Genomic DNA, 15,065 nt, shown 5'->3' with positions numbered 1-15,065 from the left:
AGAAACGTTTGACTTATTCGCTTAGCGCATTTGTGTAGTACTCATTGGTACGAACGCGTAGGCGAAAGTCGTTTGCGAGTCCGAATTATATCGGTATAGTTACGGACGTTTGAAGTTGTAAAACTATAGATTGTGGGAATTATTTAATTTCCACATGTGGGTTAAAGGTTAAATTAGTTAAAATAAAGGGGACCAATCAGATTTTTAGAGAGAGGAAAAGGACCTTAAGAAGGGAGAGAGAAGCTGAAACTTTTCCCTTCATTTCGTCAACTCGTGCACCACTAACCCGATTTCGACCCGGGTTAATGCTGGCCAATTCCACCATTTTTTTTCAGGCGAGTTTCATCCATCCTTCACCTGTAACTTCTTGCACCACCTTCCATCTACCATTTATGCCCAAAAATCAAGGGTTTTATGGCCTATTTCAGGTAGAACTCCACAGGAGAACTCGGGGGTTCTCGTCGGTGTTTCGTCATTCCAGTGAGTATCACCATTCACCATCACTCTTATCAACTCCCCTTGGACCTAGAAACAAGACCCAATTAGTTGCAGGGGCGTTGGAACATCGAGGAAGTCGAATCGAAGAACACCCATCTAAGGGTTTCTGGCGGGTTTGAGTGAATTTAGGGCTTTTCCCAGCCGAATTGGACTTAGCCACAGGCAACATTGGTTCGTGATGTCTTGATATGCGTGCTAGGGAGTCATAGTGCGGACCTCAGGTGAGTGGATCTTTTCCTTTCTATCGTGTGTATATAAATTGATTATTGCTTATGATTACTATGAATGCTTTGAAGTACTAATGTGAACTATGAATGACTTGATCCCTGTTTAGGGTACATATGCAGTCTAACGAGACATTAGATGCAGCCATATAAGAAGTGAGATTAAATAATTAAGACAATAGCCTTATTTAGGGAATTGAGTAATGTGAGGGACAATGGTGGAAAATGTGAGATTTAACCTTATGATTTGGTGGTTAAATGTTGGTCATAAATCAATGTTTGAAGAATCAAGAATTTGAAGTAAGGAAACGTAAGTAATGATAGTTAATTAAACTAGTGTCTAGTTGGGCTTATCACCGATAATTATTTCTGAAAATAAATAGTTCAGGAGTAGGGCGTTACGGCTTATGCATTTTTATGCCATATTATATATATATATAATTGAAAATGCGATGTCATGGTTGAGTATTCGATTGCATCATGGTATATCCATATGTATATTACTTGCACATAATTATTGTGAACGCTTTGAAGTGCAAAGGTGAACGCAGGATACCCAGGTAAGTTTAGGTGAGTTTATGGTATTAGTTGAAATGATGGAGTTATGGCATGACTACATGTATGTTTTATGCAACTCCGACCTTGTCATATAGGTTGCAATGATAGGTAACTCCGACACTGTCGTACATGTTGCCCATAAGTCGTATATGTTACAATAGATACAGTTAGAGCTCATAAACCTGCACCCCAGTGTTAGTACTCCCGCCCGTGGCCAGGGTACAGTCCTTCACTTGATGTTCACCTCTTGCACCTTACGCACACCTTGGATCCAAGGTAGGTGCACAGTCCTGTCGTACAGACCATTATAGGTGATTCCAACTTGTAGGTCACCCGCGATTATTCGCACAGTCTTCACGTGATTGTAGCACTGAGCGTACTTATTTACACCTAGTCCTGTTGTACAGACCACTAGAGGTGGTTCCGACCCGTGTGCATAGATATGTGATGAGCTATGGGTTCATCCGTACAGGCCACAAGAGGTGAATCCGGCTGACATATTACTTTTCATGGATAAGTCGTACATGTCACTATAGGTGATTCCGACTTATGTGCTAGAATTGATTGATGAGATATGGATAAGTCGTACAGATCACTATAGGTGACTCTGACTTATGTGCTAGCACTGATTGATCAGATATGGATAAGTCGTACAGGTCACTATAGGTGACTCCGACTTATGTGCTAGCATTGGTTGATAAGATATGGGTGCAGTCGTACAAGTCACCATAGGTGATTCCGGCTTGCGTGCTAGTATGGGTTATTAAGCACATGATTATTTATATTGCGAATGAGATGCTGAGTAGTGGTATACTTCTGGATTTACTATTAGTAGACATTTGATTTCATACTTTTACGTGGTATGATTTTCTGGAAACTATAGGTTTTACGGCGAGGGGTTACTACCTTTGATAATTGAAATGATTTTGAAAATCTTTGTTTGCCAGCTCACACTTTCTATTTTGCACCCCTCCAGGTTCTAGTAGCAAAGTTCCGTATCGACGAGGACTTGTGGCACTCCCAATTCAGGTGGTTCCTTATGATGGTATAATTATTATCTTACCTCACAGTACTTTTCTTATGCTTTGTATCACGTGTGAAATGGGTTTATACCCACTCACCGTGCACTTGTGTATATAGGCACTTTTAGTTTCAAATTTATTCACATTTTAAACATTATCACATTCTATGGCTTCGTCACCTTCCAGGTGTCGGTCAGCACAGCTTGATTTGGAGTTCTAGAGGACATTCCGGGTCGAGGTGTGTCAAATGGGTACATATAAGATTAAAAAATTGAAAACATTTTTTAAAAAGCTAATGCGTACAAACTTATTCTAATTTTCTATTTATTTGGGAAATGTTTTGGATTAAAAATTAGTTAGGAGTTTAATAAAGGTGTGAGTATTAAAATCCTAAATCAATTATTAATTTTTATTTTAAAAAATTATGTAATTAACATGTAAATTCATTATTACATTAATGCTAGGGACTTAGATCAAAAAATGGTATAAAACCAACTCTTCCCTCAAATTTGAAAAAATATGGGTTCAAAGAATTTTTCCAACCTAAATTAGTGTAGCAATACATGTAGCAGATCGTAGTGATTAAGATTGCTACTTCAACAATGTTCGTGCATAATATAATACAAAATTGCAACTTGATTACATTATTTTTAAGGTTTCCAACAAGTGTCGGAGTCTCCATTTCTCTCTAAAACCAGACACCGTTAATTATCAGCAACTGAGTCAGCAAAATATGGAAGAAAGAATTTCGAGATGTGGTTTGGTACTTTGTTTGCATCCTATGTGGGAACCATCAACCTCAAAATCCCCACTAGCACCAAGCCATGCACTCTCAGCCGCAGACTACTCCGCTCGATGTCGTTCTCGCACTTGATTCAAGAAAAAGATCTTCCAGCTAGTTGCCCAATCTCTTCCAAACTTCCAATCAACATAAGTATGTGGGAACCATCAACATCAAAATCCCCACCACCACCAAGCCATGCACTCTCAGCCGCATACTACTCCTCATGGTGTCGTTCTCGCACTTGATTCAAGAAAAAGATCTTCCAGCTAGTTGCCCGATCTCTTCCAAACTTCCAATCAACATGAGGTGCAATGGGGTATGTTGGAACGTGAGTATTCAACCGAAATCTAATTGGTAATAAGGGGGGTGTTCGGGCAAGGACTTATGGGTCCGGCCCCTTGCACAGCTCCCTGAGGGAATGGTAGTTTGTTGCTTGTCGGGCAATTTCTTGTTGCTTTGTGTGCTGCAAGATAAGTTTACAATTAATTTGAAAAATGCCTTTATGGGGCCTTTGGTGTAGGCCTTGAAGTTTGCAATCAAAACTAACAAAAGTCTGAGCGTGCCACTGTTATTTTTGTATAACAGATTGTTGAGTTAAAGTGATTTAAATTGGTTGCATAAACACAAGCTTCCAGTTCCAATCGGTGGTTTTTCAGAGTTGGAAATTATGGTTTTTTGGACATTTTGTTAATTGTTAATTGTGTGTTTAATTTGCTTGATTAGAACTGACTAGCAAGCTTGCCCGCACGGTGCTGCGGGTTTTGAAACTGTATAAAACATGTAGAAAGAGGCATAGAGGCAGGTGTTATTCATTTGATCTCACAAAGACTGATATTATTGCAACACATTCCAACAGGAATTTAAAAAAAACATAAACCTTCACTTCCTATGAACTATCACCAGAATTCTTCTCTGAACAATCATCAAGGGAACATCCTTTCTACTTTTTTCATAACTTCCTAACCATGCTCAGAAAGATTAGGATTCAACAATCATCAAAGGAACATCCTTCAGGTGATACAAATATTTAAGCATGAGCACACACCTCATCTTCAGATTCAGAGCTCTTTTCAGATCCATAGCTGCTAGTGTCTGCCTTTTTAACAGCCACTGATGAGCCTTTCTTTGCAATTGAGCAGGCTTTTTGCGCAGTAACCTTTGCAGGGGTTTCCTGTGAACACAAAGGTTGAGGATCACTATCGACCAAAAGGTATCTTTCTCAATCTAACAAAGAATAAATACACAACACAATGTATCCCAAATATACAGATATGAGTGACTCAATCTTCAGGTGAATGTCCCATGCAACAACCCCAACGGAAAAAAAAATTATGGCACCAGGTTGGAAAACCAAAAACTCAAATCATCATCTTCCGAATCATCGCTACTCTCATCTGAGCTTTCAGCTGAGACTTCTTTCTTCTTTGTAGCAGCAGTTGGGCCATTCTCAGCAGCTACCTTAGATTTAGAAGCCTTAAACCAAACAGTAACACACACTTAGAAATAACCACTATTTTCAAAATCACAAATCAAACACAAAAAATTAGCGATAGCATATGGCATCAGTAGCTTTCTTAGCTTCAGCAATCCCATTTTTATCAAAATGGACCCATCAAAATAGATAAAATGATTGTGTCGTCAATTTTCCTCAAAATAGATGAATAACAGAAGTAAATTTCTCCACCATTTAAGCGTGATAGACAGAGAGGCTAACAGAAACAAACAGAACAGAGAAAGACTAACAGAAACCACAGTGTAGCAAGGCCGGACATCAATTTCTCCACCATCATGCATTCAAGAAGTAATTCATGGTAAAAGTATATTAAAGGTAATGATATGATCCTTGTACATATATGTCCTCAAACTATAGAACCACACAAAGGAATGTGACATCTAACCTGAAACCGCCGCTTGGAAGTTTCATTTGCTGCAAAAATTTGTAGAGTTTGCCTCACCACCAAGGAGTTATAAGTGCATTAATTGCAGCATAAGTCGTTGCAAGATGTGGCATCTGGGAAATCAAAGAACGCGCTGTCAATTGTAAATCAAAGAACACGCTATCAATTGTAAGGAAAAGAATGCAAAGCACTATAGAATAGAGTAGATAAGTAATGTTGTATAAGCCTAGTCAAGCTATCACAACTAACATTAACTGAGTTAAACAAAGATATATGGACACTGGCTAAGCCAAAATGGCAGATAGTGAGACCAATTTACTTGCCTGTCCTTGTCCGCTGCCATATCCACCCTCTGAGTCATGGAAGCAAAACACAACTTCATGAAAATCTAAAGATACCATTTCACACTAACAAAACAATAAAGATCACTTTTTTTTTGTTGTTCTTAGTGGTTAAAGGAAAATATATAAATGACTGACAATCCGGATCTTTTTTTTTTCATTGACAGGCCAACTTTATTTTTCAAAGAGAAAAAAAGAGAAAAAAACTCAATGGTCATTGTTTGTTATAAGAAAAGGAAAAGAGCAAAAGTGGTGTAGTCGTCATCTTTGTTAATCGCATCCTCTTCTAAATTGTCTTTAGAAGGATTAACTTTAATACAATTCTGCAAAACTACAAATGGATGGACACAGCCTGATCCCTTTTCTTCCACTGTGCTTTTAAGATAACAGAGAAAAGCCTCTGAAAACTTAAGTCCATAGGGCCCACTTTGTAAGTCGGCTTTGCAGGGGCATTTCAGTGCCTTGTGAGCCTTGGCAAGAAACTCATTTCCATCAGTATATCATCAATATAGAAAGGCAGACGCTTGATGCAGGCCCATAAATCAAAAGAAAGCAGAAATCTTTCATTGCACAGAAAAAAAATGCTAAAAAACAATGTGAGTCACAAAATATATGAAACCTAGATCAAACTTCTTGATAAAACCTAAGAATAACTCCACAAATTTCTGAGTTGTAAAAAAAAAAATTCAGAATCCCAGATCAAATTTCTTGATAAACTTTAAAAGCCCCAATTCAGATGAGGAAAATACATGAGGGACTAATTTTAGCCATATTAGTTGTTTGCATTAGGTTTTGAGAAACTCAAGTAAGGAACAGAAAATGAAATCAGATAAGTAATGTTATATTCAAAAGATGAACACTAAACATATGATAAAGATGTCAATGAAATTGAATTATGGGTTCCTACCGTGCCCTTTGTGAAGTGTCCTTAGTTGAGCAAAATATTCAGATATTTTCCTGATAGGCTTCCACCTACAAAGGTAAAAGCAGAACATCAAAAATCATGCAAGCGTCCCTGTAGAACCTTTCCAACTGATGAAAAATAAGGGAAGAGATCAAGACTGACCTGCTCAGCCAAAAACTCGATTTCAACAAAATCTATTAATTGCACATCTTTGTTCTTCTCAGCAACCTGTTAGTCGTAAATTCAAGGATGAACATAGTATAGTAAGATTGTTAATTCGCAACAAGAACCCATCGATGGTACAAATTATAATCACCTAAGCCTAATCATCTTATATTAAAAAGACATCATACAATAACAATGAATGTTTTACAGTGTGCAAGTGAAGCAGCTTTCATTTGCTAATTTCTCAAGTGATAATGCAAGCTCGATTGCTGGATAAAAAAAATAAGTACCAAGAAGACATCAAATCCAATGCAGACAGCAGATAAAATTGAACCCAAAAGGCAAAAGCTTTCTCTAACAAATGGATACATATAAAGAGTCGTTTGGGATATAGATATTGGTGGACCCGAAAGAATAGAGACGCACTGAATAGGAGAGAGCAAAGAGAGATAGTGGAATTTTGGAGGAATACTGGACGACGACGAACTGCGCAGCCATAGCTGTTGATGGCGGTGATTCCGCTGAGAGAGACAGTTCGAAAAAAAGTAATCAATAAATCTTACAGAACTGTAATAATTCAGTCATGAGCTTCGAATCATTGACATTTCAATTATAAGGATTCATAATTTAAATTTTAAGATAGTATTAACGGTTTACAAAATTAGAAAGGTACAAAGCCATTAACAATTATGTAACTCAGACTCTTCATACCTAGACTTTGCTCACTACAATCTCTATTTTAATCTTAGCGGCAAAGTTCTCTTCATATCTCATTACTTCACTCTTCTTTCTTCTTTGTTACCAAAATGATTTTCTTCATGTCCTATCTGATCTATTCAGCTATTCTCCTCAGACAACAAATTGATAGCTGGGAAGAAAGAAGAAAACATGCATCAATAAAATTTCGAATTTTTAACCACCTCTAATTTTTAATTAATCTACGTAAAGACACAGCAACCACAACAATAAGAACTTTCAAATAGAAAAGTTATCTATTAACTACCATACAGAGGATCTTCCTAGATCCAACTTCCCACAGCCCTATGTCCCCCATATTGGTACCAACTGAAGTATATACAGAGAACAATCAACAGTCAATTATGAGCAGCAAGCACCTAGGGAAAAACTGTAGAGCCGAAGGTACACAAATAAATATAAGGAGCTACTTAAAAAATACAACCCAAGAAGCAGAGTCTGCTGTGAAGGATGAAAATCCATGCTCATGGGAATTGAGCCCTGATTCAATGTCCATGTGACATTCTTAGGCAAGTCATTAGGTGCATTCAAAGCTTGCCCTGGACATGTTACTGGCCACATGTTAACAGGGAGATTAATCCTAATCCCTGATTTCCTGGTATTCCTGTACAAACTGATTATGGCCTGATTTTTTAAAAATCATTCCATAAGCTGCAACCACAACACAACCACAGCAATAAGAACTTTCATGAGCTGAATCTAAGCTTGCAAAGAGCATTCCATGAGCTGCAAAACACAAATGCAACTGACTACTATGCATACCTTTGAATTTTTCAGATGTTTCTTCAGATACAGCTCATTGGAATCCAATCTAGGTGGTGGTGCTAAAAGCATACATGTTCTTTACTTCTCCCAATTACAATACGTAGCATGAAATAACAAAAACAGCCAATATAATCTGGTGTGTTAAATGCTTTGCCCTCCCTCATTTTATACATCGTGGGGAAATATCAAACCCAAACAGAAGTCCTCTGAAACTCTGATTTCAATATAATCAAACACAAACAAAATACCAACTCAACTCTGATTATAAAAAAACTAAACTAAACTATAAATTGAAACTTTCAATAGAATAACCCCAGAATTTTAAATTACTTACCTTGAGAACAGAGGGTTTTGCAACCTACAAACATCCAAATTTTGAAAAACCTACGAACCCAAAATCACAAAAACACCAAAACTAAAACACGGAATCACATTTTCTCAGCTACCGAGCAAAAAATTACGATCCAAAACTAAAATATAAAAAAAATCCCAAAAACTTAGTGCTGCATGAAGTCCGTACCTTGGATTTTGAGGAAAGGAATATGGGTTTCAATGGATCGGCAACGTTTGAGAGCGAGAGAGACTGAACGCTTGAGAGTGAGAGAGGCGAGTTTGAGAACGGCGGAAGCAGAAATTTGAGAAAGAGAGAGGGAACGGATGGAAAAACCATGAAGATGCACTAGAAGTGGAAGGTCCAGCGATATGATGAACGGTCGCAGGACTGGAGAGTTCCAGAGGCATCCACAAAGCGGAATCGAAATCGTCAATCGTGTTGCAGAGCACAGTTTTTCCTTTTTGGATTTCGTTTCTGATGAAGGAGTCGAGAGACTTCTATTGGCAATCCAGGGTCAAAACCGTCATTTTACTGTGTAATTGACAAAAAAGTAAGACTTAAGGAACAGCTGAAGGGCAAAATTGGAACAACACTGGTGAAGGAACAGTGAAAAGGACACAAAGGGAATTAAATAGAAAGTTAGGCGTTTAGTATATACTAGATAATAATGCCCGTTCGTTGCTGCGGGATTATAAATTGCAGGAATAATTATGTTTGAACGACTGCCAAAGTTTAATCTAATATAATCAGCTGATTTTTTATTTTCAGCTATATTAACACATGATGGAAAAAAAAATAATTAGAGTATGTCTAAACATAATTACTTAGTGAATTACTAAATCATGAGAAAATGAAGGGTTTGCTATTAGATGCAACCAAACCCATTAGGCCAAAATGCTAAAACAATATTAAAAAATACAAACCAGAGTTTTTAAATTTGATAAAAAAAAAACGATTAACATCAGAAACAATGAACAACACATTCGAGTATATTTTGTAAATATGATGTTCTCCTTAAGTCTTAACTAAGACAACATTTTCAACTGCAAACAAACTCAATCAATGAATACCAAAGGATAGAAAAAACCTTGCAATCCTTGTCTGCAACTTTGGAGGTGATGTAGTTGTGTCAGGTACAAAGACTGGAAATGCATCAAACAAAATAAATAGCAAACTTAGTTATAAGCCTTGAGCTTTATCCAAGTTAAACAACAGTCAAAATTTAAGCACTCTAAAAAATGACAGAAAAAATAATGAGTAACATAATTTACACCAATAAACTACCATTGAATTTTAAGTTTGGAATGACTTTTCTCCATATTCTCCAAATCATTAAAACAATCTTATTTACATCATGTGAAAATCTATTTACAACCTTAAAAAGTGTTTTAACTACAGCATAACAAAAGCGTTTTGCAAGAATCTTAGTAGGAATTAATTAATTGAACTAATAAATGTATCTCTAAGTTTCCAAAAGTGTTTAAATTGAAACTAACAGATCGATGACTTAGGTTTCAAAGTGCACTATAAAATTGATTAATTTAAACAGAACAATCTCAGCAAAGCAAACATTTTTATATCCTCCAGAAATTTATCTGTTCTGTTACCTACCAAAGCTAATTTGTTCCAAAAGATTGAAAGCAAATGGTTTTCAACTTTGAAATCCCACAGCATAAGTAGATTAAAGAAAGAGTTTCTCCAAAAGCACAATAACAAAATTTGAACAAAAAATCTATTTATAAATCCAAATTACACTTTTAAAAACTTGGGCAGTTGTTGTTTGTTTCATTTTGGTTTTGGTTTCGGTTTCGGTTTCGATCCACATCGAATATTTCATTCATTTAATTGGAGGTTCGCACATAATTAGGTCAATTAATTTCATCTTATGAGAACTCCATTGCTCAAATAAGAATATAAATTACGTACTTATCGGTTTCAAACAATTATAGTCATATAAATTCTTTTTCTTGGTCAATGTAGTTTTTTTTTTTTTTTTTTAACTTCAAAAAACTTGAAAATGAAGGGCAATCATGCCTGTAAAGCAACTATCTGAATGTTCATATGATTTTCTATCTTTATGCAATAGGATTTCCACGTATTATCATGAGTGTCTTGGGTGAACCACCATTCTAGACCAACCAAAGCATCAATTTATTATATTAACGTTTCATAACCATCAATTATCATGATATTATCAAATTGACTTAACCTCTATTTGGATAAATATTATCATGATTTAGCAACATCCGTAAACTTTCAAAAACCCAAATAGAAACAAAAGCATTGGTGTAAAATAACTATCTAACTGAAGAAATCAAAACAAAAGTATATACCTCAAAATGTCAAGCAGCCAAATTCTTCCTCCAACGACCCAAAATTCTGAAAATTCCATGAAAAAGGTAAACCCATTAGCAATTCATAGATTTTATAATAGCTAAAAAATGGGACAATGGTAAAGACATGGTGAGAACCATCCCTCTTTTTGCTTATGTATTTGAAAAGATATTTTATAAGCAATTTATAGAGTCATTTTGATCATGTTGCATGTCAATTCCTTTCCACAGAGTTTAAAAAATATGGCAGTTTATGGTATCAGTTGAATAACATGGTTGAAAGATTTAAAACGGATACATTCAATTTTTATGTCAAACTATAACATATAGCTAAAGATGTTGGGTCTATATACCCATATCAATCATGTGCTAATTAAAAGTTTATCGATGTAAATAGATGATTTCAATCATGTGATAACATAGTTTGCTTCAACCTAAATGCATGTGCGTGCAGACGTTTGTTAATGCATCTTTAAGTAGATGGTTAATCAATTCAAAAGACTATTCTGTCAATTTGCCACTGAACTTCATGATCACTAAAGAAGAAAGTGTAAAGAAGAAAGTCAATTGGCAGATCCGTTAAATAGCATGGTCAAAATCAGCAAAATTGTTAAAGTTATTGGCTGAGTTAAGTGTAATTGTACATGTAAAGTGAATGATTTCATGTGCAACTGTTTTTCAGCAAGGTTTAAGTAATCAGGCTTTAGAAAAATATTATTCCAAAAATTTCAACAAACATAATTCATTTGGTGATTAGCAATAGCCTGCATTGATAGAAACAGAAACTTGAATTCCAATGTCATGATGATTCAGTTCCCATATGCAATTGTGATTCTTATATCATCTATACTGCAAAATTTGATCAAAATAAGATGATTAATCCAGCCGGTTTCTTCACTTCTATAACGGAAGATCAAAATACCCACATCAGCACTACATAAGTCCTCTAATTCGTATGGAAAACTTGTATTTAACCAACCTACTCTTTTCAAATGGAATTTGGTGTATAAAAAAAATGAGAAAATCAAAAACTTTGCAGTAGAAATATAAAAAAAAATAAAAAATAAAAACTTACCATGTATTAAGACTTTAATTCCAATTGCCAATTCAAGATCCCTAGCTTTTGATCCATCATGGTCATACTCATAAAACCTTGACCATGAAACCAAAATCATTACTTTGACAAATAAATATAACCAGCAACAAAAACAACTAAATTTTCAAATGCCAAAACTTACCAGCTGAGTTACTGAACACCACGATATCGGGTCTACCTCATCTCTCTTCCTCTTATGCTCCAACGCAGTTGAAATCCTGACCATTTCCACCCATCAAAACATAGAAATAATTAGATTTCATTTTTGGGTTTACGGAATCAATCAGATATCAATCAAACTAAAAAGGATACAACAAAACAAAGATTCTTTGGTTCTCACACATTTTCCCTGTCGAATCTTCCCACGAAAAGCCGGCTTTTGTGGCGATGGTGCTCTTTTCTTCCACACTATTGGAATATCATCTCATACTTGGCTTGCAAATTATTCTTCTCCATCTCCTTTGCATGTATCTTTTCCTCCAGTTTAGTATAGAACCGCCCAAAGTAATTGTAAACGTTACTTCACTAACAGAGTTAGCACACAGCAAAGGAAAAAATCAAAAAGATGCAAATGCAGAAACAACCACCCAAAAATTCAATATCCATTTTCCCTTCTGATGCTATTTTTAAGAAAACTATCATCTCCCTCAACAGATTTATTCATGAGATAATTTAAAAAATAAAATAACTTTCACCATTAACTGTGAATACCCTCATAAGGTAACGATTCTCAAAATTAATCCCTACCTACCTCCCATCCAGGATTAAACTTAGTTTTCCAAAAACAAATTATAATGATTGATTAGTATTTAGGAGCAATATGGGCATATATTACACACTCATAATTTGTGAGTTTTAAGTAAATGATCCATTAATTTTCTATCTTAACAGTTAAAACGTAAGAAAAGCTAAAATATATTTACTCAGATTGATCAAATTGCTTAGTCTAATTCCCAAACTATGTAATGTACAACATGTTCATCTTTATACAATTATCATGGAACAAACCACAACCAAATTGGTGGATTTTAATTTAAAAACAAAGGTCAAACATATGGTAAAAATTACAATATGTATGGACATTGCATTAAAAACAAAAAACAAAAAGAATGGATCACTTACCGTCCAGTTGATATTGGACTCTCTCATTACACTAATAAGGCCTTCTTCGTACTGCATAGATAATAAACAAAGCTTAAGTAAACTAAACTTGAGGCAAAATAAGAAATAAATCATAATTATAAAAATAAAAAAATAAAAAAAAAGTCGATAAATATTTGATCAAAGTGAGTAGAAAATGATCTTACAATGCCATACCCTATGATCAATAATAATTTGATACAGTGCTGCATGTGGAAATTCCTCAGCCATCTACTGAAGACTGAATCTGTGAAAAATTAAGCTGCAGAAGAATAGTAAACCGAGCATAAGTTGAAAAAGAAAACTTGGTTGCAAATTACCAGATAGTTAAAAGTAAACTCATAACCAGGCAGTCTGCAAATGAACTGACTTTTCTCAATTGACTGAAGGCATAGTCTAGTGTCTGATTGATAGTAGACAGTCTGCATTGACATCATAATCAGACTACAAATTCAAATGCAAAACACAAAAGGCAAATTAAACACAGAATTCAGAATTCGCAACGTAAAATGAAGCTTTCCAAAACCGATGTGTTATAACCCTACAATATTGACATAAATCTGTATTTGTGTGTAACCACAACATACCGTAAGGAGTGAATACTAAAGAAAATCTCCACAAACATATCCAAGAAAAGCTGATTTTTTTTTTCTTTCTCAATTTCCTTCCCCAGTTATTTTTATTATCTATTCAATAGAAAACAAATCTTCTCAAAAGAAAAGAAGGTGGACAGTGCAGTGGATAAGATATCAACTCAGCTAAGAAAACTATAATTGAATTCACTTACCGAGTCCAACAACTGATATCGCAAAACTACTTATCCATGAGTTCTAAAGAAATTGACACCCGTAATGATGCCCAGAAGTGTACCTGATGCAGAATAAACCAGACTTGGAAAATCAGAAACCCGATCAGTTTCTTATTTTTTAAGATGTAAAAGAATTCACATGTTTATAACTATTGTTGTATGAAAAATAAACATGTTCAAAATATAATTAATGGGATTAAAAACTAATGAATGATACTAATATGGCAGACTCAGATATCAAAGCTTGTGATTTTAATGAAAAATTAAGCTGGTTCACTGTCTGTTTAGGAAGCAGTCCAACTCATAGAGTTTGCTAACAAACAGCGACTAACATTTTTCTAAATTATAATGCTTTTGTATTGTATAAAACTACGATTGAAGGGAGCATGACTGAGACCTGAATTGGTTCCTCTGCTTAGCCCAAATTATTTTCAAGATTTACGGACAAAACCACAAATTCTAGCAAACCAAATAACAAACAGAGACAGAATCAGGAAGCAGCAGAGGCAGGAAACCATACCCAAAACAACTCATAATTTCTAGTGCCTAAAATCCAACCGAAACAGAAGATAGCAAACTAAACATATAAAGATGCTTCCAAATTCGTTGATTAAAAATAAAGCTAAGATCTCATTACAGCTTTGCAATCCACCACCTCACCAGCTAAATCTTACCCTCAAGTGCCGATAAATGGTGCAGTGGCCAAGTTGTCCTTGTCTCTGTATAAACGAACCTGCAAAACAAACGAATCAACCAAAAAAAACCAAATCATAAATCTCAAAAAGGCCAATGAACAAAAACCATAACACGATCTCGGTTAAAAAATTTACACAAACAAAGATTTAACATTTGATATTCTTATATATAACAAAATCAAACACTTTAACTTTTGACATTTTTATATGTAACAAAATCAAACCCGCAGTTTTGAACCAAAGAAAACTGAAAAGTTGAACAACCTTACACTGATTCGGTGCTTTCTGAGCAAACCAAGAGCCGAGAACGATAAAAAGCGGGATTTGAGAGCGACAGAACACAAATTCGCGACCAACGGAAGCAAGGGTTTGAAAGGGAAAGAAAGTGAGGTGTAATAGTGACCGAAAAGCAGTGACTCATATGGGAAGCAAAAGTAAAAGTGGGAAGAGTATAGGGGAAACGCAAAAGCCTACGATGATCAACACGTGGGTTGGGCAAATGAATTGGAGTCACGCGTGGCCTAGAAGGGCAATTCCGTCATTTAACTGTGCAACAAAGAGAAAAAAGCCTGCTAAAAAACCAACGGGAGGGCATTTTCGTCACTCCACTGTCCGTGAACAGTACACCGGCGTTTGGGTTTTAGTATAGAAATAATATAATATAATTTGCTGGGTTCGATTTTTGTTTCACAATTTCTTATAACCCAATGTGCTGGGTTTGCTTTGCTTGCCCTGTATTAGTTT

General features: G+C 35.4%; 2 protein-coding genes across 9 annotated transcripts; both read right to left on the bottom strand.

Annotated features, from left to right (window-relative positions):
* Positions 1-2,788: 2,788 nt before the first annotated feature.
* On the bottom strand, positions 2,789-4,580 carry LOC108866630. Its single transcript, XM_018645655.2, has 3 exons — positions 4,449-4,580; positions 4,132-4,257; positions 2,789-3,549 (listed from the first exon to the last, which is right to left on the bottom strand). Exons 1-3 carry the CDS (start codon positions 4,529-4,531, stop codon positions 3,423-3,425), a joined length of 336 nt encoding a protein of 111 aa, XP_018501171.2. The 5' UTR covers positions 4,532-4,580; the 3' UTR covers positions 2,789-3,422.
* On the bottom strand, positions 3,872-14,722 carry LOC103939844 (ferritin-3, chloroplastic-like). 8 transcript variants are annotated; one of them, XR_007251679.1, is made up of 19 exons: positions 14,586-14,721; positions 14,301-14,359; positions 13,606-13,688; positions 13,189-13,240; positions 12,996-13,080; positions 12,801-12,851; positions 12,019-12,203; positions 11,821-11,896; positions 11,658-11,734; positions 10,583-10,628; positions 9,337-9,391; positions 8,436-8,780; positions 7,913-8,299; positions 7,398-7,801; positions 7,106-7,262; positions 6,821-6,915; positions 6,392-6,457; positions 6,233-6,297; positions 5,304-5,336 (listed from the first exon to the last, which is right to left on the bottom strand). XR_007251679.1 is itself a non-coding variant. In XM_048566595.1 (7 exons), the coding sequence occupies exons 2-6, from the start codon at positions 6,890-6,892 to the stop codon at positions 5,038-5,040; spliced, it is 330 nt and encodes a 109-aa protein (XP_048422552.1). In that variant the 5' UTR covers positions 6,893-6,915; positions 7,398-7,459; the 3' UTR covers positions 3,872-4,559; positions 4,985-5,037. The 8 variants fall into 8 exon arrangements, 2 of the variants coding, with proteins under 2 accessions (XP_048422552.1, XP_048422553.1); XR_007251677.1 differs by lacking the exon at positions 5,304-5,336 and adding an exon at positions 5,514-5,848; XR_007251676.1 differs by lacking the exon at positions 5,304-5,336 and adding an exon at positions 5,514-5,795 and having other exon boundaries at positions 14,586-14,719.
* Positions 14,723-15,065: the final 343 nt, after the last annotated feature.

The sequence above is a fragment of a genome, unplaced genomic scaffold (genome assembly GCF_019419815.1).
Source record: "Pyrus x bretschneideri cultivar Hongxiangsu unplaced genomic scaffold, Pyrus_bretschneideri_v1 Contig42, whole genome shotgun sequence".
NCBI classification, from domain to species: Eukaryota; Viridiplantae; Streptophyta; class Magnoliopsida; order Rosales; family Rosaceae; genus Pyrus; species Pyrus x bretschneideri.
The sequence above is the reverse complement of the archived record's forward strand: the minus strand, read 5'-3'. Positions and strand labels throughout refer to the sequence as shown.